General features: G+C 41.7%; 1 protein-coding gene across 3 annotated transcripts; it reads left to right on the top strand.

Moving 5' to 3' along the window:
- Positions 1–581: 581 nt before the first annotated feature.
- CCDC198 (coiled-coil domain containing 198) lies at positions 582–23367 on the top strand. 3 transcript variants are annotated; one of them, XM_004738843.2, is made up of 6 exons: positions 582–978; positions 3636–3718; positions 12947–13033; positions 14428–14526; positions 15352–15499; positions 23112–23367. In XM_004738843.2, the coding sequence occupies exons 1-6, from the start codon at positions 756–758 to the stop codon at positions 23339–23341; spliced, it is 870 nt and encodes a 289-aa protein (XP_004738900.1). In that variant the 5' UTR covers positions 582–755; the 3' UTR covers positions 23342–23367. The 3 variants fall into 3 exon arrangements, with proteins under 3 accessions (XP_004738900.1, XP_004738899.1, XP_012912017.1); XM_004738842.2 differs by having other exon boundaries at positions 14425–14526; XM_013056563.1 differs by lacking the exon at positions 582–978 and having other exon boundaries at positions 3677–3765.
- Positions 23368–24012: the final 645 nt, after the last annotated feature.

Below are 24012 nucleotides of genomic sequence, written 5' to 3'. Positions count from 1 at the left end.
TGAGAATAGTGTAATGTACAGAATCGTTGGAATCACTATGTTGTACACCTAAATCTAATACAAAATTATATCTTAACTATACATCAAAAAAGAAGAAAAAGTTGCTCCCCTTTTCTCCAGGAAAGAAATTCTACTGTCTCCGTGCCCTCCTGCAATGTATTAATCCCTTCAAAGGCAATTCAAGGTATTGAAAGAAAAATAAGATTATTTTAGCCACTCCCGCTGTTACTGATCCTATTCAGAAAAGAAATTCCTCAATTAAAATGAAATCACAAACGATGATTAGCATACATCCCTTTGCCTCTGACAGTGATTTAGCTATTATCAGTTGGTAGCTCTCAATGATGGCATTGAAGGGCATGCGCAATCAAAGAGTCAAGTTTAAGGCTTCGTTAAACCTCCGCTCTCCCTTCCCTGTTAATGGCCTTCCTGGTGTTAGAGATTTGTTTAATGATCAACCGTGGCTTCGTTCCTACCCCTGAGTCTTTCAGAAAGTAGCATAACCGAGTCAATGTTTAACTGGATTCTTTGGGTCTGAAATAGCAGAGGAGGAGTTGAAGGGACATCTCCATGGAAACCATCCTCCCGGGCAGTGGCCAGAGGGTTTACTGTGTGGTGAAAGAAAGCTAGAAAGATGCCATGAAGTGCTTTGTGGAGCTGAGGTAAAATTCTGACATACCTTAATGAGGACGAGCTCAGTTCAAGGCCCCAAACCACTTCCCTCATGGTTGTGCTTTGAATGTTGTTAGCGTGAAATGGGCCTGAGCCACTCTAAGGCTCACCCTCGGGTGACCAAAGTAGCTCCCTTGCAAGACAAAGAGGAAGAGGCTCCCTCTGCCAGCCCCGTGGACTTGGCGCTCAATCAGAATCTGGAAGAAAAGAGTTCCTACCTGTTTGCAAGGCTGCAGGACCCAAAGAAAGCTCTAGAATGGCAGCTGCCACCTCTCCGGGAGACCTGGTGTGGAAGATATTCCACAGGTACGTGTGGCACCTACCGTGAGGTGTGTGGATTTGGGCCAACAGAAGCTATGGACAGAGACACTTGACTGTGGGGACACTGTCTGTCCCCACAGTCGTACCAGGAAGTTTCCAAAATTGCTGAAATGTAAGGGGACATCTTTCAGCTCGAGGGTACGCGTTCATCGAGAGCTCCGGGTGCCCTGGAACTGGTGTGTAAACTGCTCACCGAAGGCTTTTTACCATTCCACACGAGAAGGAAAAAAATCATTCTGTTTCAGCTTAGTTTACAGTGCTTTCAATGTTTATACCTAGCTTTGCCAGGCGATTAAAATTATATAGATAAAATGTGATAAATTATGACAATCATATGTTTCAGTTGGATTCTAAATTTAAATCATTCTCTCCAGTACCACTGAGTGCATCAGGCTTTGTTGTTTTGAAAGCAACACTTTAGGAGTGAATTCATCCTAATGTGAATTTGGAAACCACCCCAAACAGAATTGATTTACTGCAGTACAGATGAGAGAATGAGTCACCCCCTCCCCAAACCCACATTCTTCATGCAGAATCTGAACTAAGTTCTGTCATCTGCCGAATGAGGAGAATTTTCCCCCATGAGGATTGGAAGCTCTGAGCCTGAAGTGGCTATAAATTATCTCGGGATATTTTATAAGATATGTAAAATTTTTATGTCAACCACAAGGATAATTAAACAGTGATGCTAACTTGGGAAGAGAAATACAAGTATATAATGCATGCATATGTATATATCTATGTAATTTTATTCTTTATATTCTGGATCAATAACACAAACAAGTTCCCATTACTGGTCAACTTGTCCAGAAAGCCTTATATCCTCTTTCTGTATCTGGTGGATCTCACCCAGACTGATTCTCATGGCTCTTTCTGTAGAACGAACAACCTTTGACTGGTATATGGCCTATTTTTATGTCTCCAACTTCCTAAGCATGGGAATGGGGATTTTTCCCCACATTCATTGAAGAGTTCCTTTATTATTATTATTTTTTAAATCCCAACCATACATCCAGAGTTTTAAGATTCTGGTAACTGAAGAGTGAAAACTGATTGAAAACTGATTTTAATGCTTTAGAGTCCCACCTGAAAATATTATTTTGAAAATATTTTCAAAATATTCTTATTTAGACAAAGTCACATTAAAAATAACAAAGAGGGGCTGCCTGGGTGGCTCAGTTGGTTAAGCAACTGCCTTCGGCTCAGGTCATGATCCCAGAGTCCAAGGATCGAGTCCCACATCGGGCTCACAGCTCCATGGGGAGTCTGCTTCTCCCTCTGACCTTCTCCCCTCTCATTCTCTCTCTCTCACTCTCTCTTAAAAAAACAAAAAACAAACAAACAAAAAAAAAGGGATGGCGAAATTTCTGATCGCTAATTTTAAGAAACCCATATTCTGACTCAGCTCTACCAAATGCCAAATTGTATGAGTTAGGGAAAATTACTGCAACAACTTCCTTCATCTATAAATCAAGGGTAAAAATATAACTGCCTGACACAGCCTCTATCTACCATTTGGAATGAATCAAATTAAATAATGAAGTGTTATTATTCAAGTCATAGTATAAAAATAAGGACTAGCCAGGCTGCTGAAAAAAATGTTGCCAGAAAAACTTACATTTTTTAATCAAAAATTGTTTTTGTTGTCATTACTGTTGTTTCTGTCTTGTTCAATATACCAGCATCTTTTGAAAGAAAAAATCAACACGGTGAAGTTTTTAAGGTGGTCATTCAAATGGCTGTAAGGATAGAAACATATAATTATGCAGGGAGTTTTCCATTTAGAATGCAAAGTGAAATTGTAGAATGGTCTGTGCAACAACCTAGAAATTAGAATGCTTCCGATTACTACGAGGAAAACACAAGATTTTCTTCATGCAGCGTTGATCATGGTAGCTGTCCTAATGCTCCAGGGTACTCAAACTAAAAAATAAAGTCCATAATGGACCTCTTCAGTCCTAGCTCTGTTTCCTAACAAAGCTTATTTCCGTAGTGCAGGCTCACTTCATCAGGAAAGAATATTGATATGTTGTATTATAGGGCAACTTGTGAGCATTTCTTTCCCTAGCTGGGAGAACTATTTAATTGGAAACATACAATGCTAAACACTGCATACTCCTATCACAAACTCATGCTCCATTTTTTTATAACCATCTCTGTATGTAATATCTACCCATCTATCTATCTACCATACATCTGTTTCATCTGAAAAGAAAACTTCTTTTCAATTCTTAAAAGTGTATTTTATCTGATTTCCCAAATTTATTTTGGAGAGATTTCATGAAATTAAGACAAACAAAAAAGTTCCCATTTTCCAGACCAACTTCTGTGTTTGAACAATATTTGTACTCAATACATTGGTAATTTCTCCAATGCCTTTTAATATAAATCCAATATGAATTCCATCTAATATAAATCCAGAGAAGAAATGAGGAAAGCAGAAATTAAATCCTGGGCCTAGGCTAATATTTTGTTATTCATTTAGGACCTCTGCCTATGTGTTTTATCTCCACATTCAACATATAGGTTGGAAATATATAACTAAAAATGTACTGAACTTTATAAACAAAGTCTAATGATTAGCCTAATTTAATAGCCAATTTGTTTATGGTCTGTTTTTATTTCTCTCCCAATCCTTCAAGTACCCAGGGCCATGTATTTTGACATTCCACTGGAACACGGAGAAACAAGTATTATTAAAAGGCATCCACCCCGAAGACTTCAAGTAAGATGAATTTAAAAGGATTCATAAATAATTTCTTGGATTTCATGGTAACATCCCTTTTTAACTCTAATCATAAAGGAGGGATATTGAAAATGACTAAGTTAATAAGAATAAGAATGTTGTTATAAAGAGAATGTTGTCAGTTGCTAAGACCTTACTTCTTTAGGATTTCCTTTTGTAATGATTTCATTTTTAAGACCACCACCAACAGAAGGAAACATAGCATCAAAGACACAGGCATCATGGGATTCAAAAGACCTGCATTTTGCACTGATGAGCTAGAGGACTATGGAGAAGTCACTTACAACGAACAATAATAACAATCACAATAGCTAGGACTATTTAATGAGCACCTACTTCAAGTCAGATACACTCTGCATAACTTGATCAATGTCAATCATTTAACCTTCCTACACCTCTAGGAGAAAAGAAGTATTATCTTCGCTTACTACATGAGGTTTAGAGAATTAAGTAACTTGCTCAAGGATAGTGGAGGTCAGGTATCAACCAAATCTCCAAAGCCCATGCTCTTAACCATCAGCATTATTGATCTCTACAGACCTTCTATCCCATTATAACCTTCCATTGTTTTAAATGTTAACTGGTTGTTGCAATTGAGGACATTGGATTCCAAGGCAGCAAAGCAAGAACTTTAAATGCATTCACCTTAATAAATATTTAATGAATTCCCTCTAGGGAGCTATAAATTCTAAGAACACTCATCCTAAAAGGGGAAAGAGATCTGAGTGGATCCTTGAAAATGGGCATCAGCTAAGAGAAGGGGTTATTTGGGCTTTCCTGTGAGCAGGATCCATCACTGACATTTGAAAAAAGGAACTGGGGGGGAAAGAAAAAGAAAAAGGAATTGGAACAAAATCCCAACTGCTACACAATTCACCCAGACATCTGGACAAATCCCAGAGGTATATGAGCTCATTTGTTGGAGATTATTTCTGCTTCAGTTGGTTTTTGTTTACCTGTCTTCTCCAGAGGCTCAAAGTTGTTGTTGGAAATGATTATATCATTTGTTCACAAATAAGGCATTTTTCCCAGAATATTGGAAACCTCAAAACATTTTGACTTAAATAAAAAACAAGGGATAATTATGTCAAATTGATACATAATTTTAAAACCTTTGAGCGAAATCTCTAGCTACACTGGACAATTTAAAAACTTACGTTTTCTTCCAATCAGATGCACCTCTTTAAAGGAGTGTGCTTAATATGTGTTCCTGGGTCAGCAACTGAATAACTCAAGTAGGAGATATTACTACAAGCAGTGAAAAGGATTTGTGTAGCAGTCTGAGGTTCACAAAGTACTTTTTATATATCCATCTAAACTTAAAAGCCACTAAAGTTAGGCTTTGATTCTCAAATCAGTTCAAGCTCAAAAGGAGAACTTTGGTGTTTCAGAGCCAAAGACTGTATCCCCACATTCTAACCAACCACCTTAAAAACCAAGGCAAATGAATTATTTGAGTGCAAAGACTGTGTCTTATTCTGTCTTCTATCTTCAGCCACTGACACTTAATATGCAGCCTCAAAAAGGCTTATGAATGAATGGTGAATGAATGACAACGAGCCCCATTATCCATGGTGGGAATAAAAATCAAAATGCATTCTCCCTGCTATCGCAGACCTTTAGCATCCCTGAATTGTAAGTCTGATTGGCTAGCTGCCAATGTCATGAGTTACAGGAGTGTTTGTTGAACCCAAGAGCTGGGAGGAAGTTGGACTTCAGGTAACAGCTTTGCCTTGGAACCTGAAAGGCACAACTCCCTCTGTGTCTCCCCTGAGCTCTTCTCTGTGCATATACTTTATTCTTCCTGCGAGTCGACTTTCTCTGCTCCTCAAGACCACTTGGTGAAATAGGGCCACCCTCAATTCCTGAATTTGCATTCAGGAATCAGACAGACAGAGCAGCCTGGCTCTCTTGGCTCCAATTCAAAATTCCTGGGAGAAAAGATCTTACTGGCTCAGCTTTGCTCGTGATTCCAGTTCTGTTCCAATAAGCTATGACCAGAGGAGATGCTCACGCAGTAGAAGTGTGGGCAGAGACGTCCCCCCTCCCCCGTCCCAATAAATTCTGGAAGCAGCTCCCAGAGAAAAGGGAAATCACTGGGAACTTGGCAAACACTCCCAAAGATATCAGCTATAATTATCTTCACAAATGAGGCTCAGCACATTTTCCACCACAAATGGGTTTTTGAGAGAATAATAAATGCTGGGTTCCCATGACATGCTAATTAATAGCCTAATCTCTGCCAAAGAAAATTCTAAAAGTATTTTTAATTATTAAACCAAATCTAATTGCATCCTAAATAATTTGAGTTGCACGTTTGGCACTCTCCACTTCCTAAACATCTACTTCTCAAGTAAAGTGCGGGTCATGAACTAAAGTTCTCCAACTCCCAACTGCTGAATTCTGAGAGCCTCTGCCAGGGAACTCTGAACCCAATGTGCTCATCTCGTGTTGAAAAGTTGATCTCAACTGTCCCTCCTGGCCTGATTTACCTTCTCATCCAACTATCTCTGGTCCCACCTAAGGTGGGACACCCCCCCCCCAACAAGGCCCCCTGTAATGTGATTTCCTGGGATGACTTCCTCCTTCATCTCCCAAGATTTGCTTAAATCTCACTGTTCAACAGGCTTCTCATGATAACCTCATGACAGTTGTCACTTACTCTTAACCTGGCAATCCTGGTTCCCATCAGCCACCATTATCTTTTCTTTCCTCAGAGCATTGACTTCAAACACACCAAACAATTCACTTCTAGTACATTCATTGTGTATTTTGTTCATCACCTCCCAGCCAGTATTAGGATATTATTTTTCACACAGGCAGAGATTTTTGTCGCTTGTCTTCACTAATGTATCTAAGTGTCTAGAACAGTATCTGGCATGTAATAGATGATCAATAAATATGAGTTGAATAAATATCAAATGAATGAATACAAAGGGGGAAAGATGAGTATAAACCCTGCTAGTGAGAGATAAGGAGGGCTGTTCCTACCTGGACAGCTTCATTGTGCTGTTTTCAGTATTATGTAATTTGTCACAAACGTTTCCCTTTCCTTGTCTTTTCTAACTCTTTGCCCATTTTCAGTTATTTGTTTCTTTGTGATTTGTGAGAGTGCTTTATATGTCTCCGATCTAGCCCTTTGTTAGTTCCATGTGTTGCAAATATCTTTTCTCCATCTATGGCTTGCCTTTTCATTTTGCCTATGTGTGTGTGGACACAAAGATTTCCACTTCAAATGTCAAATTTCTCAATCGTAGTGTTTATGTTTTGTATTTCTTGTATATTGTCTAAGAAATTTTTATTTTTCCCAAGGTCATAAAGATATTCTTCTTTATTTCTTTTTTTAAGATATTTTATTTATTTATTTGAGAGAGTGAGTAAGAGAGAGCTAGCACAAGCAGGGGGAGGAGCAGAGGGAGAAGCAGACACCCCACTGGGTGGGGAGCCTGCCTCAGGGCTTGATCCCAGGACCCCCAAGGACCGTGACCTGAGCTGAAAGCAGATGCTTAACCAATTGAGCCACCCAGGTGCTCCTCTTATTTATTTCTTTCTGAAATTTATAATATTTGCCTTTTCACATTTAGGTCTTAATCTGTCTGAAATTAACTTATGTGCAGGTGTGAATTTGGAATTTAATTTTACTTTTTTTTATTTAAATAACCTATTGACCCAACACTCTTTATGGAGTCATGCTTCTTTGACCATTGATTTTAAAAGTTACTTCTGTCCTATATTCAGTTTCCAGAGCTTCCTGAGTCTGTTTTCAGGCTCTCTCTTCTGTTGCATTGGTTTATTTGTGTATCTCCATAGGAATTCCGCACTGTCTTAATTATGTATCTTTAAGTTTTAATATCTAATACAGCAAGTCGTTTTATTTTTCCTTTTCGGAATTATCTTTGTTATTTAGGGTGCTTTGCTCTTCCATAAGAAGTCTGAATCTTTTTATTAAGTCCATTAAAAACTTGGCTAACGTTTTGACTGAAATGCATTCATCAATTAATTGGGGAAAAATTCACCACATTTATAATACCGAGTCTTCTAAACCACACACTTTGGTTAATCTCCATTTACTCCGATTTTCTTTTAGATCTTTTAATAACATTTCATAATTTCTCCACAGGGGTTTTGTGTAAGGTTTTTTTTAGGTTCGTTTCTAGGTACCCATATTAGTCAATGTTCAACCAGAGAAACAAAACCAGTAGAAGGAGATTATATATACATATATATATGTATATGTACATGTGTGTGTGTGTGTGTGTGTGTGTGTGTATCATATTGCAAAGAATTGGCTTACCTGATTCTGGAGACGGACAGGGCAAGTCCAAAACCACAGGGCAGGCCATCAGGCAGGTCAGGCTGCAACTGCACCTGAAGCTGCCGTCCATAAGTAGAATTTTCTATTCTTCAGGGATGACTCAGCTTTGCCCTTAAGACCTTTCAACTGATTAAACTAGGCCCACCCAGGTTATCTAAAATAATCTTCCTGACTTTAAGTCAAATGATTATGCGGGAGCCTGGGTGGCCCAGTCAGCTAAGTGTCCAAGTCTTGATTTCAACTTGGATAGTAATTTCAGGGTCCTGAGATCGAGCCCAGTGTTGGGCTCCATGCTCAGCATGGAGTCTGCTTGAGGTTCTGTCTCTCCCTCTGTCTCTGCCCCTCCCCCTGCTTTTGTGCCCTCTCTCTCTCTCTCAAAATAAATAAAATCTTTAAGAATAAAAGTTAAATGGTTATGGACTTTAATCACTTCTACAAAATAATGGCACAGCAACACCTAGATTAGTGTTTGACTAACCAGAGGCTGTAGCCTAAGCAAGACAATGTTGACCATCAAAATAATATCAGGGGGGTTTACCCTCCTATTTTGAATATCTTGAGTGAAATCATGGTTTTCGTCTTTCTCAGTCTGACTTACTTCACTTAATGCGATACTCTCTAAGTCTATCCATGTTGGAGCAAATGGCAAGATCTCATCCTTTTTTATGGCTGCTTAATATTCTTAATATTCAACATTCTGATAATGCTTGTAAAACAGATCTTCCAACTTCCATTTTGATGCAGCTCTCTTGTACTGGGTAAAAAGGTAGAGAACAGCTCAGCCCTTCATGTCAAGCTGTGATCCTGGCTCTAGTTTTCCATCTTACATGGAGCATTTTTAGGTCCCTTTCAATCTCTAGAAATAACTCACTGCCATCAGGAGCCCCAAATGCCTTAATGGATCAGCTTCCACTAAGTATGTATTTCTGTTTGTTTTCTGGTCCATGGAGATATATATATCTTGTACTAGAGCCCAACCACATTTATTTTGGCTTTATGTTTTATTTTTTACTGCTAGATGTTTGGAGCAAAGAAAGTTACTGAAATGTGAACTCATTGCAATACCTTGATCAAAAATTCCTCCCTGGGCTCATGATTTCTTGCTTCAAGGCTGCTCTGGACACCTTTACCTTCTTCTGAGACCCTTAAAGGACATACATGCTTAAGTCCTGGTGCCAATCAAAATTTACAATTTCCTTGAGCTTCTCCTGCCCATCTTTCCCCTCCTGCTACTACACAGAAGCAACCAACTCAGGCTAGTGGATCACGAAGCTCAGTAACTTCCGTTTGTTTGAATCTCCAGTCTTCGGAGTTTCCCAGCTGACACTTCAACTGATTGGCCTGACCGTTTGTTTCACTTGAGAAGCCAAATAACCCAGAAACCTTTAGGCAGATAATACATTTTTTATAACATGAGATTTAAAAAAAAAAAAAAAATGGTCATTCTACCATACCAGTTCTCCAGTCATTCCTTCCCTTGTATTCTCTCTGAAGGTGATGAAGTGAGGCAGTTTACATCCCAAGCTGGCAAAAGGAACATTGATATGAACCCAGAATTCTGGGGCAATCTCATTTGACTGGTTGGTTTGTTTAGAGAAGCCAAGCAGCCAACATTTTTTCCACGGTGCTTCTCAGGCCAAGTGCAAGTACTTCTGGGAGGGATCCTACTTGCAATGTTAGTTGCTGCCATCTAGTGCCCTATGTGGTGCAGTAGTGTGATTCTTCAATTCTTTTGAAAGGCCAGGAAGAGAGTAATTGCCTGGAGAGGGCTCTTAAAGACACCTACTCTTTAACCTTTATCAGAATTATAGGTTTAATTAAAATGAGGCTGAAAATAGAAGAACATATATTTATATTTTCAAAGAAAAACCCGAATCTAAGAATTTATAGATAGATTATTTTAAGTAGCTGAAAATATTTAAATAGCTGGCGTCTTCAGACTCAAATTTTTAATAATGCACCACAAATAAATACCCTGTGGTCTACTCTGATGTAGTTCCTTTATTCATTTGAGGCAGTATGGAAGCCAGTGGACCTCAACTTAGAAAATCATCAGATTGCCCTGGAAATACATTCCAAAAAAACAAACTGAGAAGCTTGACCTCATTGAAATTAAAACCTTTTGCTCTGCAGAAGGTAATTTCAAGATAGTAAGAAGGCAAGTAGAGACAATCAAAGAGGGCTAGCAAGCATATGAAAATATGTTCAACATCATATGTCATCAGGGAACTGGAAATTAAAATAATAATGAATGAGATACCACTATACACATGTTAGAGTAGCCAAAATCCAGAACATTGACAACACCAAATGTTGGAAGGATGTGGAACAGCAGGAACTTCTTATAAAACTAAACATACTCTTCCCATATAACCCAGCGGTTGTGAGCCTTAGTATTTGACCAAATGAATTGAAAATTGATGTCCACACAAGACCTGCACAGGGATGAGTGTGGCAGCTTTATTCATAATTTCCAAAATTTGGGTGTAACTGAATGTCCTTAGGAGAGGAATGGATGGAGATATTGTGGTACATCCATATCATGGAATATTATTCAGCACTAAAAAAGAAATTAACTGCCAAGCTATGAAAATATGTGGAGAAAGCTTAAAGACTTATTTGCTTATTTTAGAGAGGGGTAGGGGGAGAATGAGCAAAGTGAGAGGCCAAGAGAGAGACAGAGAAGCAGACTCCATGCTGAGCATAGAGCCCAACATGGGGCTCGATCTCATCACCCTAAGATCATGACTTGAGCCAAAATCAAGAGTCAGACTTAACCAACTGAACCACACAGGTGCACCTATCTGGAGAAAATTTAAGTGTGTATTAATTGAAAGAAGCCAATCTGAGAAGGCTATATACTGTATGATTCCAAAAATACTGACATTTCAGAGAAGATAAAACAACAGAGACAGTAAAAAGATCAGTTGTTGCCAGGGGGTAAGGGGAGGAAGAGAGAGATGAATGGACAAAACACAAAGGATTTTTAGAGCAATGAAATTATTCTGTAGGATACTACATTGGTTGTTACATGTCATTATACATTTGTCCAAATTTATAGACTGTACAACACCAAGAGTGAACCCTAATTTAAACAATGGACTTTCAGTGATAATGTGTGAATGTGTGAATGTGGGTTTATCCATTGTAACAGATGTACTGCTCTGGTAAGGGATGTGGATAGTGGAGGAGGGTAGGCACATGTGGGGGCAGGGAGTATCTGGGAACTCTCTGTACTTTACAGTTTTGATATGAACCTGATCTTCCTTAAAAATTAAAGTTTATTATTTATATATGTAATGTGTATATTCATTCCCAGAACATATTCTAGACCTGTTGAATCATAATTCCCAGTGAATAACCCAGGGTTTTGGGTGTGTGTGTGTGTGTGTGTGTTTAATTCCAGGAGATTCTGATGATAAACCAGGTTTAGGAACAAGCAGAAGAGGAAGGTGCATGGTATTTGGAACTGGATAAACCTGAATTTGAATTCTAGAGTTGCCATTTTCTATCTGTGCAACCTTGGACAATTATTAACCTCTCAACAATGAGGAGTCATCATAATTACCCACCGGGTTCATGAGAGGATTAAACCAGATGACATTTTTGACCCTGGGTGTGACAGACAAGGGCAACTGTGAAGGTTCAAGGGCCTCATCACCAGAAAGAACTAGATCCTGAACCAAGTCAGGGAATGGCACAAGCATTTCCTTGTCCTCCCCTCAGAGCCTGATTACCCCCTCTGGTCACTGCTAATTCTTCTTCTCACAGGTGCCTGGATAACTCTTTCCCCTGGGTCTCTATTCCCCAAAGCTTCTGGTCTGGTCGGCGGCTACCTCTTTATACCAGCAGGTCCCATTCTCCCAGCAGAGAAGAGAGCCAGACAAACCCTTCTCTTACTAGTCCTCATCACCTCTCATGACATCCCTGCACGGTTCTCATGTTAAACCCCCTCCTTTCTACACCAAAGGAGAGAATGGAACAGGGAATTACTTCCTAGCTCAAGTGCAAATTGTCTAGCACAGGCACACACCTAACCTAAAGAAGACTTCTTTCCCTTTGTCTCTCCTCCTGGTCTCCAAACCCTTTGCCCTCTTCCTTGCCAGGCGAGGTTTGGGCTGAGCCAGGAGAAAGGAATGTAGGTTGTTTTCCCTGGAACGGCTTGGGTCCAGGCCCAGAGGCCAGGAAAGTGTTCTACAGAGAAGTAGCAGGAGGCATAGGTCATGCTTGCCTTGAGTGCTGGCCACTCAGCATCTATTTCCCTGCTCCCCCAACCCGCCGCCACTCTCTTCTTACCCTGGTCATCTTGAAAGCCAAGCAGGCCTCCAGTTCTACCCCTTGATAATGCAACCAATCAGACTGCAATAAAAATTAATCTCAGAATGAACCATCATTTGCCTTTAGTGTTGAACGAAGGTGGGAGTGGTGCTTACACTTGGTGTCCTCCTCATTCTCCTCCTACTTCTTAAGTCATCTCCAACTTCTCTGGAGATCTTAAATTCAGGTCACTCGCCTAAGAACTGGAAGAGTCCAGCGGGGTGCCTAAGAAATGAATAGAACAAATTCTTGGTGCTTCTTTCATCTCTAATACTCTAAGACCCTTGTTGTTCGATAGCTTTGGACTTGGTCCCTTGATGCTGACAGAAAAGGATTCTTAACGTATTTAGATCAAGAAGTCCCTGACAGCAGAGCAATAGGACAAGAAAGAATCTGGATACGGAAAAGTCTTTTGCATAGATATGACCATAATCTTATTGAAATCGCCATCCCTATGGGCTCTCAGGAATAAGTGCTGCTTTTGCAAAGCGTTAAGATAGTTTAATGTCTGGCTTTTATGTTTCATCATCTCATGGCATGAGGAATGCTGAATGCTCTAAATGTTGGACTTCTAGAGGCTTGAACCCATTGACCTGCCACAAGTAATTACTTCTGAAACGCTCCTGAGCCAGCATGAAGCCAGAACAACTCACAAAGCAAAGGTGAACTGCAGCCCTCGCTGGAGGGGGTGGGTAGTGTGGGGGGGGGGGGGGGGTGGGCTCTTCTTTTCATATACTCCTTGCACAGAAGACCTCAGAGACAAATCTAACTATGAAGTCATTCAGAGTGAGGACCTCCCAAAGCTATACGTTCTCTCCCAGGCCTGCCTCCAACTGGCGTCTCTGAGGTAAACTCTGGGCCCTTCTCCACTTCCTAGTGAAAACATGGAGATGCAGGTAAGAGAGATGAGTTTTCCTTGGACATTGCTAATTCTAGAAGTGTTTAAATTTATGAAAAATCTAGTGTAACTCTCTCTTTTTATTCTTCTCCTCAGGTGAAACCGTTCTCTTCATTCTCAGTTTTTAGGGCAAATCATTTCTATGAGGTGTTCCTAACTTATTTACCATAACCTCACCAAAAAAAGAATCCTTAGAAAAGGTCTTCTGAAGAGCTTTTCCCTTTTATTCATTTGTCATATTCTGCTGAGCAGACTCCCCTCATGCAGACATGAAAACTGGGAGGTAGTAGATTTTCAGCGCTTTCCACTCCTGATTCATTTTGGGGCCAGCCAGCTAGACGCTGCTGCACAGCTGGATGATTTGGTAAAAGGTGTCAAGGCCAGGTTTGTGACGCTAGCAGCACTGTAGAGATGGTCCCCTCAGAGGCTCGCAACTGCCAACACAGTCCCTGTCCCCAGGGCAGCAAAAGGGTATCACTGAGCACATCTGATTGCCGGACCCTTCCCTCACCTGTCCACAGCAAGTAACAAACAAGGGTGATTTCACCCCTGGCTTCCCTTAATAACTGTCTTCACTGTCCCCCCGGGGTTTGTGATGCATTTGGGGAGATCACCAAAGTCACAAATAATCAACTTCCTAATATACCAGGGCTTATATTGGTATATGGGGGTCCAGGCTATAGAAATGGGTTCCATTAGCTATTCTGTGGCTCCCCCCTGATGTCATAGCCAGACGATGGCAGAAGAGGCAGTAAGAAAGAGACTAATCTTACCCAACCAGAACACATTTCTGGGGAGACAATAATGAGCATTTATTGACAGGGTAAGCGATAGTTCATCAAAATGAGATGCAGAAACATAGTTCCACTTAAGGTTTGCAAAACCCTACACGAACCTTAAAAACTGCATTATACACACAGCAAATCTCCATTCACTGATAGCGACACAAAGGACTCGATGGGGAACTACAATGATCTACCTTTAACATCTCTTTGACAAGAGATCTCTACGGATTATAACTGATGGCTAATTAAGATCTCACTGTGGTCCAAAAAAAACAAAAAAGAAGAAGAAAAACAAAGAATAATCACAAGTTGTGGATTGCTGAGTCAGTAACAAATTACCCCATTCTAACGAGTGTGTCATCTTTCCCAGCAGGAACTGGAAAAGAAGATTCAAACTCCAGGGTTCAACCCCAGGAAGAGGCAATATTTACATAAGATGCGAATGCTGGAAATGAACCGTGACAGACAAGAGGTAAGTATGAGAAGAGAGAAGAAGGCTGGCATATTTACCACGTTTACTCCACATAATCACTGCCCTCGCACTCGAATGGCTTAGCATCCGTCACCAGGCTTTACTTAGCATTTTAAATTTGGTCATTGGCACCAAAGCCTCAACTACTAGAGCTGGGAAGCATCGGGAAGATCCCTTCTGCCACCAAACCTTTTGAGCCTTTTCTTTGTTTTGAGTCTCAAGGATGAATCTTTGTCCCAAGTCTTTCTGTTTTTTCTTTCTTTACTTCCTCCCCCCCAACCCCCCCTAACAACCCCCCCTCCCCAACGGCCACAAATCGCTCTCATGACATTCTGGTTCCAACAGAAAAATGAGGCTAGATCGCTTGTCTTGGTTCAGGAAAATAGAAGGGGGTGAGTCGGTCTTTATCTTGATACCTAGGCATCCTCCATAATCCACACCGTGGGGTTATCCTACAAGAACCAGCTCTTGTAACAGACCCCTTTACAGTAATGTCTCCTGGAATTGCCATATTCCAAATTCCTCACTCTCGTATTTAAGCCTAAAATCACTGTCTTCTACAATCCCAAATCAGTGGCCTACCAACAAATGTTTTACAACGGCCCTCCTCTTAAATCAAGCCATGCCTTTTTGAGACTCTCTCCTAACTAGACTGTGCATAGAGAAATTTCTATACCCTCTAATAGGGAAAAGAAAGCTATGTTCTGGCTAGGGGACCAGAGTACACATAAGCACGCGACTTGCAAAGTGGCTGGTCTGGTGACCTATTCTGGTGACAGGAGCTCAGGGGGAGAACACTAATCCATGACAGCTGATCATTTTCAGAAGAAAAGTCTTCCCAGGGAGGCAAGAAGTAATAAGCAAAAACCGAGGGACCATAAAGCCAAGAAAATCCTTCAAAGCGTCCCAAGAAATGATGACAGGAACCTTCCAACCTTGTTGCCGGATGAAACCTTAAACAGAAGAAGTCCAGGTCAGTCATGTAAATTATTTTAGCAAAAATAAAATATTTCCAGTGTTTTTTAAAATTTCATCAAATAAACTTCTGTCAGGGGTGGGGGGAGGGGGAGTGATGGCGGATGGACAGACAGCAAGGAGCCTTGGGTTTCTGCTGATATTGTACTTCCTGGAAAGTAGGGATCACGCTGTGTCATGCAATTTAGGGTCGCTGGAAGGAAAAGACAGAAGCTCAAACACTATTAGAAGATGTCTCTTTTTAGTGGTTTCCGGGGCTTCACATGCACTGTGGCCATCCTGGCTCTGTCCCTAGGAAGAGAAGAGGCAAAAGAGCCTCTCAGCTTGTGGTTAAAGCAAATGAAGCAGAGGGACTTCTATTAAATATCAAATTGGTATCAGCCAGTCTGCTGCCCGCAGACACCCTCCCCCACCCCGCTTTTTCCCTGCAGCCCTCAGAGGCTCATTCGGAGCTTTGAAAACTGAAGCCCACCTCCACTTGCTCCTGCTCAGTGGGTGAGCCCTCTACTTTCAGAGCCACTCAGGCCAGACACCTGGGACCTTTCCAGCCCTCCTCCTCTCGCTCCTTGCAGCCGGACGGTTCCAAAATCCTGTGGATGTCACAGGGCACTGAACTCTTAGCTTCCCGCATTCCCGATGCCCCCCACAGGGTATTGTGTCACACCAGGGCTATTGCTCCAGCCTCCCAACTCCTGTGTTCCTCCCTCAAATCTTCCCTTTCCTCCACGAACCCTCTGTCCTGATGGCGCTCGGTACAAGCCCAGGGCACCGGCGCCAGCACCACCTGCAGAGTGGATGGGTCCCAGCCAGAGTGACGGAATCAGAAAATGCAGGGGCAGAGGCCAGCTATCCAGGTTTAACACCCCCTTAGGTGCTTCTGATACCCCTTAAGTTTAAGAACCACGGCTCTACTTGGTCATCAAAGTATTGGCCGCAGACCAGCAGCATCTGCGTCATCAGGAAGTTTATTAGAAAGGCAGAATTTCAGGCCACACTCTGGACCTCCTGAATCAGGATACACATTTTATTAAGATGCCTGGTGACTCTCCTACAGTCGTTTCAGAAGCACAGTGCTAAGAGCCAAGTAATCTTATAAAATGCCAATGTGGCCATATCATTCTCTTGCTTAAAAAAAAATCCTCAGTGAGGGGCACCTGGGTGGCTTGGTCAGTTAAGCGTCTGCCTTCCACTCAGGTCACGATCCCAGGGTCCTGGAATGGAGCCCCACGTTAGGCTCCCCACTCAGCAGGGAGTCTGCTTCTCCCTCTACCCTTCTGCTGGCTCATGCTCTCTCTCTCAAATAAATAAATAAAATCCTAAAAAAAATAAAAATCCTCAGCGAGCCTCCATCAGCCTGAGGACAGTATAAACTCCTCACCCTGGGGGCCCCAGAGTGGCGCAGTCGGTTAAGCATCAGACTCTGGATTTCCACACGGGTCATGATCTCAGGGTCGTGAGATGGATCCCAGCGGAGGGCTCCACTCGGGGTTAGAGGTTGCTTTAGCTTCTCTCTCTCTCTCTCTCCCTTTACCCCTCCCTGCTCTAAAAAATAAGAAGTAAATACAAATTTTTAAAATCAGCTCTTCACCCTGGTACTCCGAGCCTTCAGGATCCACTCTTGGCCCACCTTTGTGGCTGTCTCTGCAGCCATTCCTGTGCCTGACGTCGCCTCCAACCAGGCCAGACCGCTCAGAGACTTCCGACAGATGCCCTGTCCACAGCCTCAGTGCTGTGTGCTCCCACCAGTTAAAGCCCCATTACGTTTGCCCTGTCCATCTTCCCCCAGCGCAAACCGACCCTATGAATACATAATATTGGTCATGCACGTGGTGGGCGGTGCTGTGAGCCACATCCCCTGTCAATAGGACGGTCCACAGAGAGATCCACAGAAATCCCGGCTGAGTTTCTGGAGGTACTGAGCTTCTAAGAGGCCACGTTGCCAGCTGAAAGACACACAGCTCCTGCTCCAAGGAACAGGAGGCTTAATTAAATACAAAAAGGCTGAATAACTGAAAACCTACTTGGGGAATCTATTGAACCTATATACTCCCCAGGCCAGAATGAAATATGCTATGTGGGCACATAGATAAACAGGTTTTACAGTTTAGAACATATTGCCAAAACAACTCCCCAAAACATGTCTTAGCTGAAGTTAGATACCAGAGTCATTTCTTGAAGGCAAGCCAAGAAAAACCAACATTGGTAAAAATCTTTGGAAGATGCCCCAGATCTGGAGGGGCCCAGGAAGGGTGGTGGCATGAGGAAAAGAGGGTTTCTCTGCATGTCTGAGGCTTTTTAAAGCCACTTCATTTTGTTCTAGTTAAGGTTTAAAGATGTATTTATTTATTTATTTTAGAGGGAGAGAGCACATGAATTGGGGGGGAGGAGAGGGAGACTCTCAAGCAGGCTCGGAGCTGACTGTGGAGCCAGACGTGGGGCTTGATCTCACAACCCTGAGATCGTGACCTGAGCTGAAACCAAGAGCTGGATGCTTAACCCGCTGAGCTGCCCAGGCACCCCTTTGGTTGAGGTCTGTCGAGTGCTTGCCATGAGACAACATACATTGTTGTTCTTAAATCCGCACACAGCAGGACCAGAAGGAGTTACTCCTGGCTGTCATGTGACAGAGCAGAATTGAAGGCCCGGTCTTTCTGACTCCAAAGGCCTGCTCCACCATCCCCACCCCTACCCTCATCAGGAATCCAGGGACTTGGAGCTCTGTCCAGGACAGAGCCTCAACAAAGTCTGCCAGTAGAGGGCAGTGACTCCTAACCTTATCTGGGGAGAGCAGGCAGCCCCTCGGCCCAGCCTAGATTTCACCACCGTGATAGGCATGTGCTCGAGCAGTGACTCCTTGTGCTTACTCCCAGGTAGCATCTTTCCTTTCATTCCTTTTAGTTCATTTTGCTTTCTCCTGAACGTGGAACCAAGTCAAGATCATAGATTTACAGGAGCTTTCTGCTAGTCCAGTTGTGGTCATTAAGATTCTGCTGCACCCACATCCTCTTACGGAGTGCTGTTATTTGCCCATTCTTGTTCCCTCTTTGGGAAGGTGGGATGAGAGTTACAGGTCTCTTATGAGATAAAGGTCGGTCTTTGTTTAACGCTGACTGTTTAAAATGAAATTTTACGTATATCTTACATTTACACACTTTAAATACATACATTTCGTATCTATTTATATAATGAATGACACATGACTTGTATAATTCTATAATAATTACATATAACATGCAATAAATTACTTATAACTTAGAGGATGGCTCACTTGTTCCTAACTTACACAAAGCAAACATTGTTCTTCGGGTGGACTATTTCATGAGATTTAACACATCTATGTGACTCCTGCCTTTTCCAGAAGCCATGATCTAATCCAGGGTAGTGGATAGAAAAAGCAGTGAACTTGAAATCAAAGTTCTTCCTTTGAGCCCCAAGAAATACATTTCTAAATGTAAACTCCATGGGAGCAGGGGCCTCTTTTTGTTTCTAGAACGGTGCTTGGTACACAGTAGCCTCTCCATAAACATTAGCTATATATTTGTCTAGACAGCTTTATTTCTCTATAGAGACAGAGATTTTAACTAAACTCTACTTACTTAACCTCTTAACCTCTCTGAGCTTCAGGCTCCCCATCTGTAAAATAGAGTAAAACCTTGTCTACCATGTAGGGTTTATGGAAAAATTAATCCAACATGTATAAAAATGCATTTAAATGTAAAGCGCCAAAACTATGGATGGAAATACAGACAACAGAAGAAGGATGGAACTGAGGTCTTAGAGTGAAAATAGCTATCTACTTCAGGGAAGGCGGCCCCTTCAAAACATTGTCACCTTCAATGACAATGTCTTATAAGGCAACCAGCACCATTAACTACTTACTATTTTCTTTAAAGTGTCCTGAGGGTTTGAGTGTGTGTGTGTGTTTAAAGATTTTATTTATTTGACAGAGAGATCGCAAGTGCAAAGAGAGGCAGGCGGAGGGGGAGCAGGCTCCCCATTGAGCAGAAAGCCCAATGAGGGGCTCGATCCCAGGACCCTGAGATCATGACCCAAGCCGAAGGCAGAGGCTTAACCCACTGAGCCACCCAGGCGCCCCGCGCGTGTGTGTGTGTGTGTGTCTTAAATTTAACCTTGTCTATGAAATACTTGAAATCTTGAGTTTGATACAATGGTGATACCTTTTGCTAAAACTTTTATGTATTAAAACATACATAACCATGACACATTTTTAATGCTTTAGAGAATCCTTATTCTACCTAAAATCACTCCCTATTTTCCCCCCACTGGCCTCTGTTGCTTTTCTTCCTTCCCAAAATTGGACACATTCTCCTTTGCTCACCCAAAACCCATTTAGGTTTTTAAACGTATTTTTCTTTTTGTTTTTCCTGAACTCTAGACACCCCCAGAGAATCAAGCAGGGTTTTATAAAAATGCAACAAGTAAAAAACATCTGGCTGATAAGTTCTTACACTTTAATGCTATGTATACAGAACTATGTATATAATATTTTATGAATGATTTAAGAGATACTCAAGGATAAAATTGAACATGTGAACTTGGTCTCACGCACTAACTTTAGGTCTGCATTATCATAACATCAAGAGTGGTGTGGGACGTAAGCTATTATTAATATTGCATTAGGTCTCACCATCAACAAATATTCTCTTCCTGTTTCAAAGCTCCTGCCTCTAGTCAGCAGAAAATTGCTGTTTCCAGTCTGAGTGATGCTTCTAGTAGTTCTTGGCTCGTTTGCAAAGCAGAGATGATTACACCGCCTGGTCTTTCCCAGTCCCAGTTACCAATACTTCTCGCCTCCCCAAATTCTCTGATGGCTCACTGGTTCACGCATGTATTCATAAGTGTGGTTCTTGGCTTTGCAACGGTACATACAATGAACAAGGAGAAGTTCGACAGTATAGCTGGGAGAGCTCAGCACCTGAGAGAGTTGGAACGTTTCCATGAGGGAGGGATATTTAGGCTGACACAGGAAGTAGGGGGACCAAGGGGATAGGGATCCACGTAAGTGTGAGGATCAAGGTGCTAAAACATTCAGAACTATTAATGGTCACAGTACATGCCGAAGATCTTGAGTGGGAAGGAACCTGGCAGATTCTAGACACTGGGTGGGAAAGAGAAATTCAAGTAGCGATCAGAGATGGCTCCAGAGGCCCACACTTGCAAGTTGCGTCAAATAAGAAATTTGAACTTGAGTTTAAGAACAATGGGAAGCCATTGAAAGGTCAGGGGAACCACACAATCAGGCTTACATTTAGAGCATCAGTCTGTCTATCCTGTGGAAGACGGATGAGAGGAGAATGCAAGAGAACATGAGGAGACAAGTGGTACAGACACAATAGAAGTGCATGTGAGAGACGGTGCTTGGACCAGGAGAGAGGGTGACGGAAGAGGAGCCTATATTTAAGAGATAGGATTTGCAGAGCTCAGTGATGGACTAGATGTGGGTGTGTGGAGAGGGCAAGAAGACCAGGAGGCTTCTTGGGTTACTCTTGAAGAACTAGGCAGACAATGGGGCAAAGCTGGAGCAATTTGCTGAATTAGAGTAACTGGGAGAAAACATGGGTTTGAAAGAGAAAGAAAAGGTGAGTCTCTCATGTTGCCAGGAGGTAAAAATGGAAACGTCCAGCCGTACCCAAAAAAAAAAAAAAAAAGTGTATTGTAGCTCAGGAGAGAGATTGGGGTTGCAGACATGAATTAATTATGGTTTTTGGTCACTACTGTGTGCATGCACAATAATAACAATTATAATAACATTCAAGGAGGGGAAGAGGGTAACCCCTCACTGAGGCAGAAAGGAAACTAATAAATCACAAGGCAGAAATGCTCACATTGAGATGTTTGATTTTCTCCTGTAACAGTATGCAATGTCAGCTATCAAGGGCTTAAATAAAATATGCCATAAGATTCAATAAACAATTATCCTTAAGATGGCATCCAAATATTATGGCTGGTTCAAACGGATGGAGGGAACATTCTGGGTTTTGACTCAGGATGATTTTCCTAGCTCAGAAGTGGCCATTGCTTTGGTTTTGTTAAAGTCCAGGCTTGCTTGAGTAAGGCACCTGTTGTTCTGAAGTGATTTTTTTTTTTTTTTTAAGATTTATTTATTTATTTATTTATTTGTGGGAAAGAGAGAGAGAGAGAACATGAGCCAGGCAAGGAGAGGTAGAGAGAGGAAGAGAAAGAGAGAACCTCAAGCAGACTCCCCACTGAGCATGGGGCCAGACCTGGGGCTTGATCCCATGACCCCGAGATCATGACCTGACATGAAATCAAAAGTTGGACATGTAACTGACTGAGCCACACAGGTGCTCCCTGAAGTGCATTTTAAAAGGGCACTGGGTGCAGCTTGAATAAAAAGCTACAGACATAAGATCCCATGCCAAAAAATAAATGATTAAATCTCTTCTGCAAAGTAAAATAAAATGCATGATCCTTTGAACTTCCTAGTTCTATAAGTCTGGGGTGTAGCCCAAGCATTTGCATTTCTAAAAGCCTTCACAGGCAATTCTAATATGTGAGAGCAGATGTAAAGTTCAGGAAAAGTGTGTATCGTGCACCTAGCACATAGTAGTTGTTCAATAAATAGCACTAGGTAACATTACCTGTGCAATACTCTTGCCAAAAATGCTTAACCTTAATCACAAACAGACAAACCCAGATTTAGGGCCATTCTATAAAACAATTGATCTGGATTATTATTATTATTATTATTTTAAGATTTTATTTATTTGACACACAAAGAAAGAGTACAGGCAGAGTAGCAGGCAGAGGGAAAGGGGGAAGCAGGCTCCCCACTAAGTAGGGAACCTGATATGGGACTCGATCCCAGGCCCCTGAGATTATGCCCTGAGCCGAAGGCACCACTTAACTGACTGAGCCACCCAGGCGTCCAGTCTGGATTCTTTAAAAATATCAGTGTTAGGGAAAAAGAAGAAGACAGTGAATGGAGGGGGTTGGAGGAAGGCGAAGGGAGGGATCAAGAGTGAGAATGAGGGAGAGAGAGAGAGAGGAAGAGTGGGGAGGAGGGAGAGAAAGAAGAGAAAAAAGAAAAGAGATAGGGAAGAGTATGCAATATGTAATCCTAGATTGGATCCTGGGTCAAAAAACTAAAACACAAACAGGCAAATAAAAAGCAGCTATAAAGAGCATCACTGGGACAGTTGTGAATATTAGAATGTGGGCCATATATTAGAAAACAGTAATCTATCAACGTTAAATTTTGAAGTGTAATAGTTGTATTGTCGTTAAGCAGGAAAAGCGCCGGGTAACTGCAACTACTTCTCAAATAGCTCAGCTGAAAACCATGCACGTGTGCATGCGTGTATATAATGAAGGCAATAGTGTGACAAAATGTTGTCAGTGAGTTGGGATATATAGGTATGTATAGTGTTGTTCTTGTGACTTTCAGAAGATTTTTAAAAATTTAAAAATAACAAGGAAAAAATTTGTAATGCTACAGATATATATATATATATATATATATATATAGTTGAACTCATTTATATATTTGAGTTTGTATATGTGTGTGTGTATGATATATTTAATGTTAAGAGAGAAAAAAAACTATTTAAACTTTAAATTTTTTGTAGGAAATTCCCAGAGTGAAGATTTGGGAGAACACCAAGCAAGGAATGACTGTTGTCCCCAGAAAATTGGCAAAATGGAAACGTGGTTCCGTGAACAAGAGTCACGGGGCCAGCTTCTCTGGGACAGTTCTAGCTCTGACTCAGAGGAGTTGAGAAAAAGCGAGAAGAAACCACAAGCACTGGTGAGGACCAGGACAGAAAGAATCCCACTTTTTGATGAGTTCTTTGATTGAGAATAAAAATGCTATTCACCAGCCTAGAAACTGAGTGCACTGAAAGCTTGCAACCCTGTAAAAGCTCTTCAGGTTAGTTGTATGAATTATTTGGAGGAACCCAATTCACTATCTTTTGTTTTGGAGTCTTACAGTTAACAGATTTGTCCTATATTATTAACTATGCTGCATAGCTGCCTCAAAACTTAGGGCCTTTGATTGTCCCTCTATTCTGTGGCTTGTGGGGTTCAGCTGGGTAGTTCTTCTTCTGGTCTGTCATGCGATCTTTTCCATAGTGAAAGTCAGATGGCAGCTAGACCAGAGTCATTTGGAGGTTCAACCAGGATGAGGCAGCAGCTGGACCTGACCCCCTCCCCCTGGAGTCTCAGAGCCCCTTTATGTGGTTTTCTCTGAGTGGTCGCTCCATCAGAGTAGTGAATTTACTTTTATATCAGCCCAGAACTCCCCACAGCAAATGTTCCAAGAAGAGGAAACAGACCTGCCAGTCCTCTTAAACCCTCAAAATGAAATGGGTTCCTCTCCACTCTCACCACATCCTCTTGGTTAAAGCAAGTCACAGACCAGGTCACCATCCATGAAAGAGAGGGCTACCCAGGGTAAGAACTGGAAAGCATGGTCTGTTCAAGTTCATCTTTGAAACTAGACACCACATCATACTTTCAAAAACCAAA

This window comes from Mustela putorius, unplaced genomic scaffold, assembly GCF_011764305.1.
Source record: "Mustela putorius furo isolate JIRA1106 unplaced genomic scaffold, ASM1176430v1.1 tig00000129_pilon_pilon_pilon, whole genome shotgun sequence".
Lineage (NCBI taxonomy): Eukaryota > Metazoa > Chordata > Mammalia > Carnivora > Mustelidae > Mustela > Mustela putorius.
Note: the sequence above shows the minus strand (reverse complement) of the source record. Positions and strands in the feature narration are given on the sequence as shown.

Bases quoted from the DNA above. Each gene is read 5' to 3' on its own strand.
- CCDC198 (XM_004738842.2), top strand. From the start codon at position 756: ATGGGCCTGAGCCACTCTAAGGCTCACCCTCGGGTGACCAAAGTAGCT. The intron at 3,719-12,946 runs GTAAGATGAATT...TTGGACTTCTAG, and splicing joins ATCCACCCCGAAGACTTCAA to AGGCTTGAACCCATTGACCT. The intron at 15,500-23,111 runs GTCAGTCATGTA...AATTTTTTGTAG, and splicing joins CTTAAACAGAAGAAGTCCAG to GAAATTCCCAGAGTGAAGAT.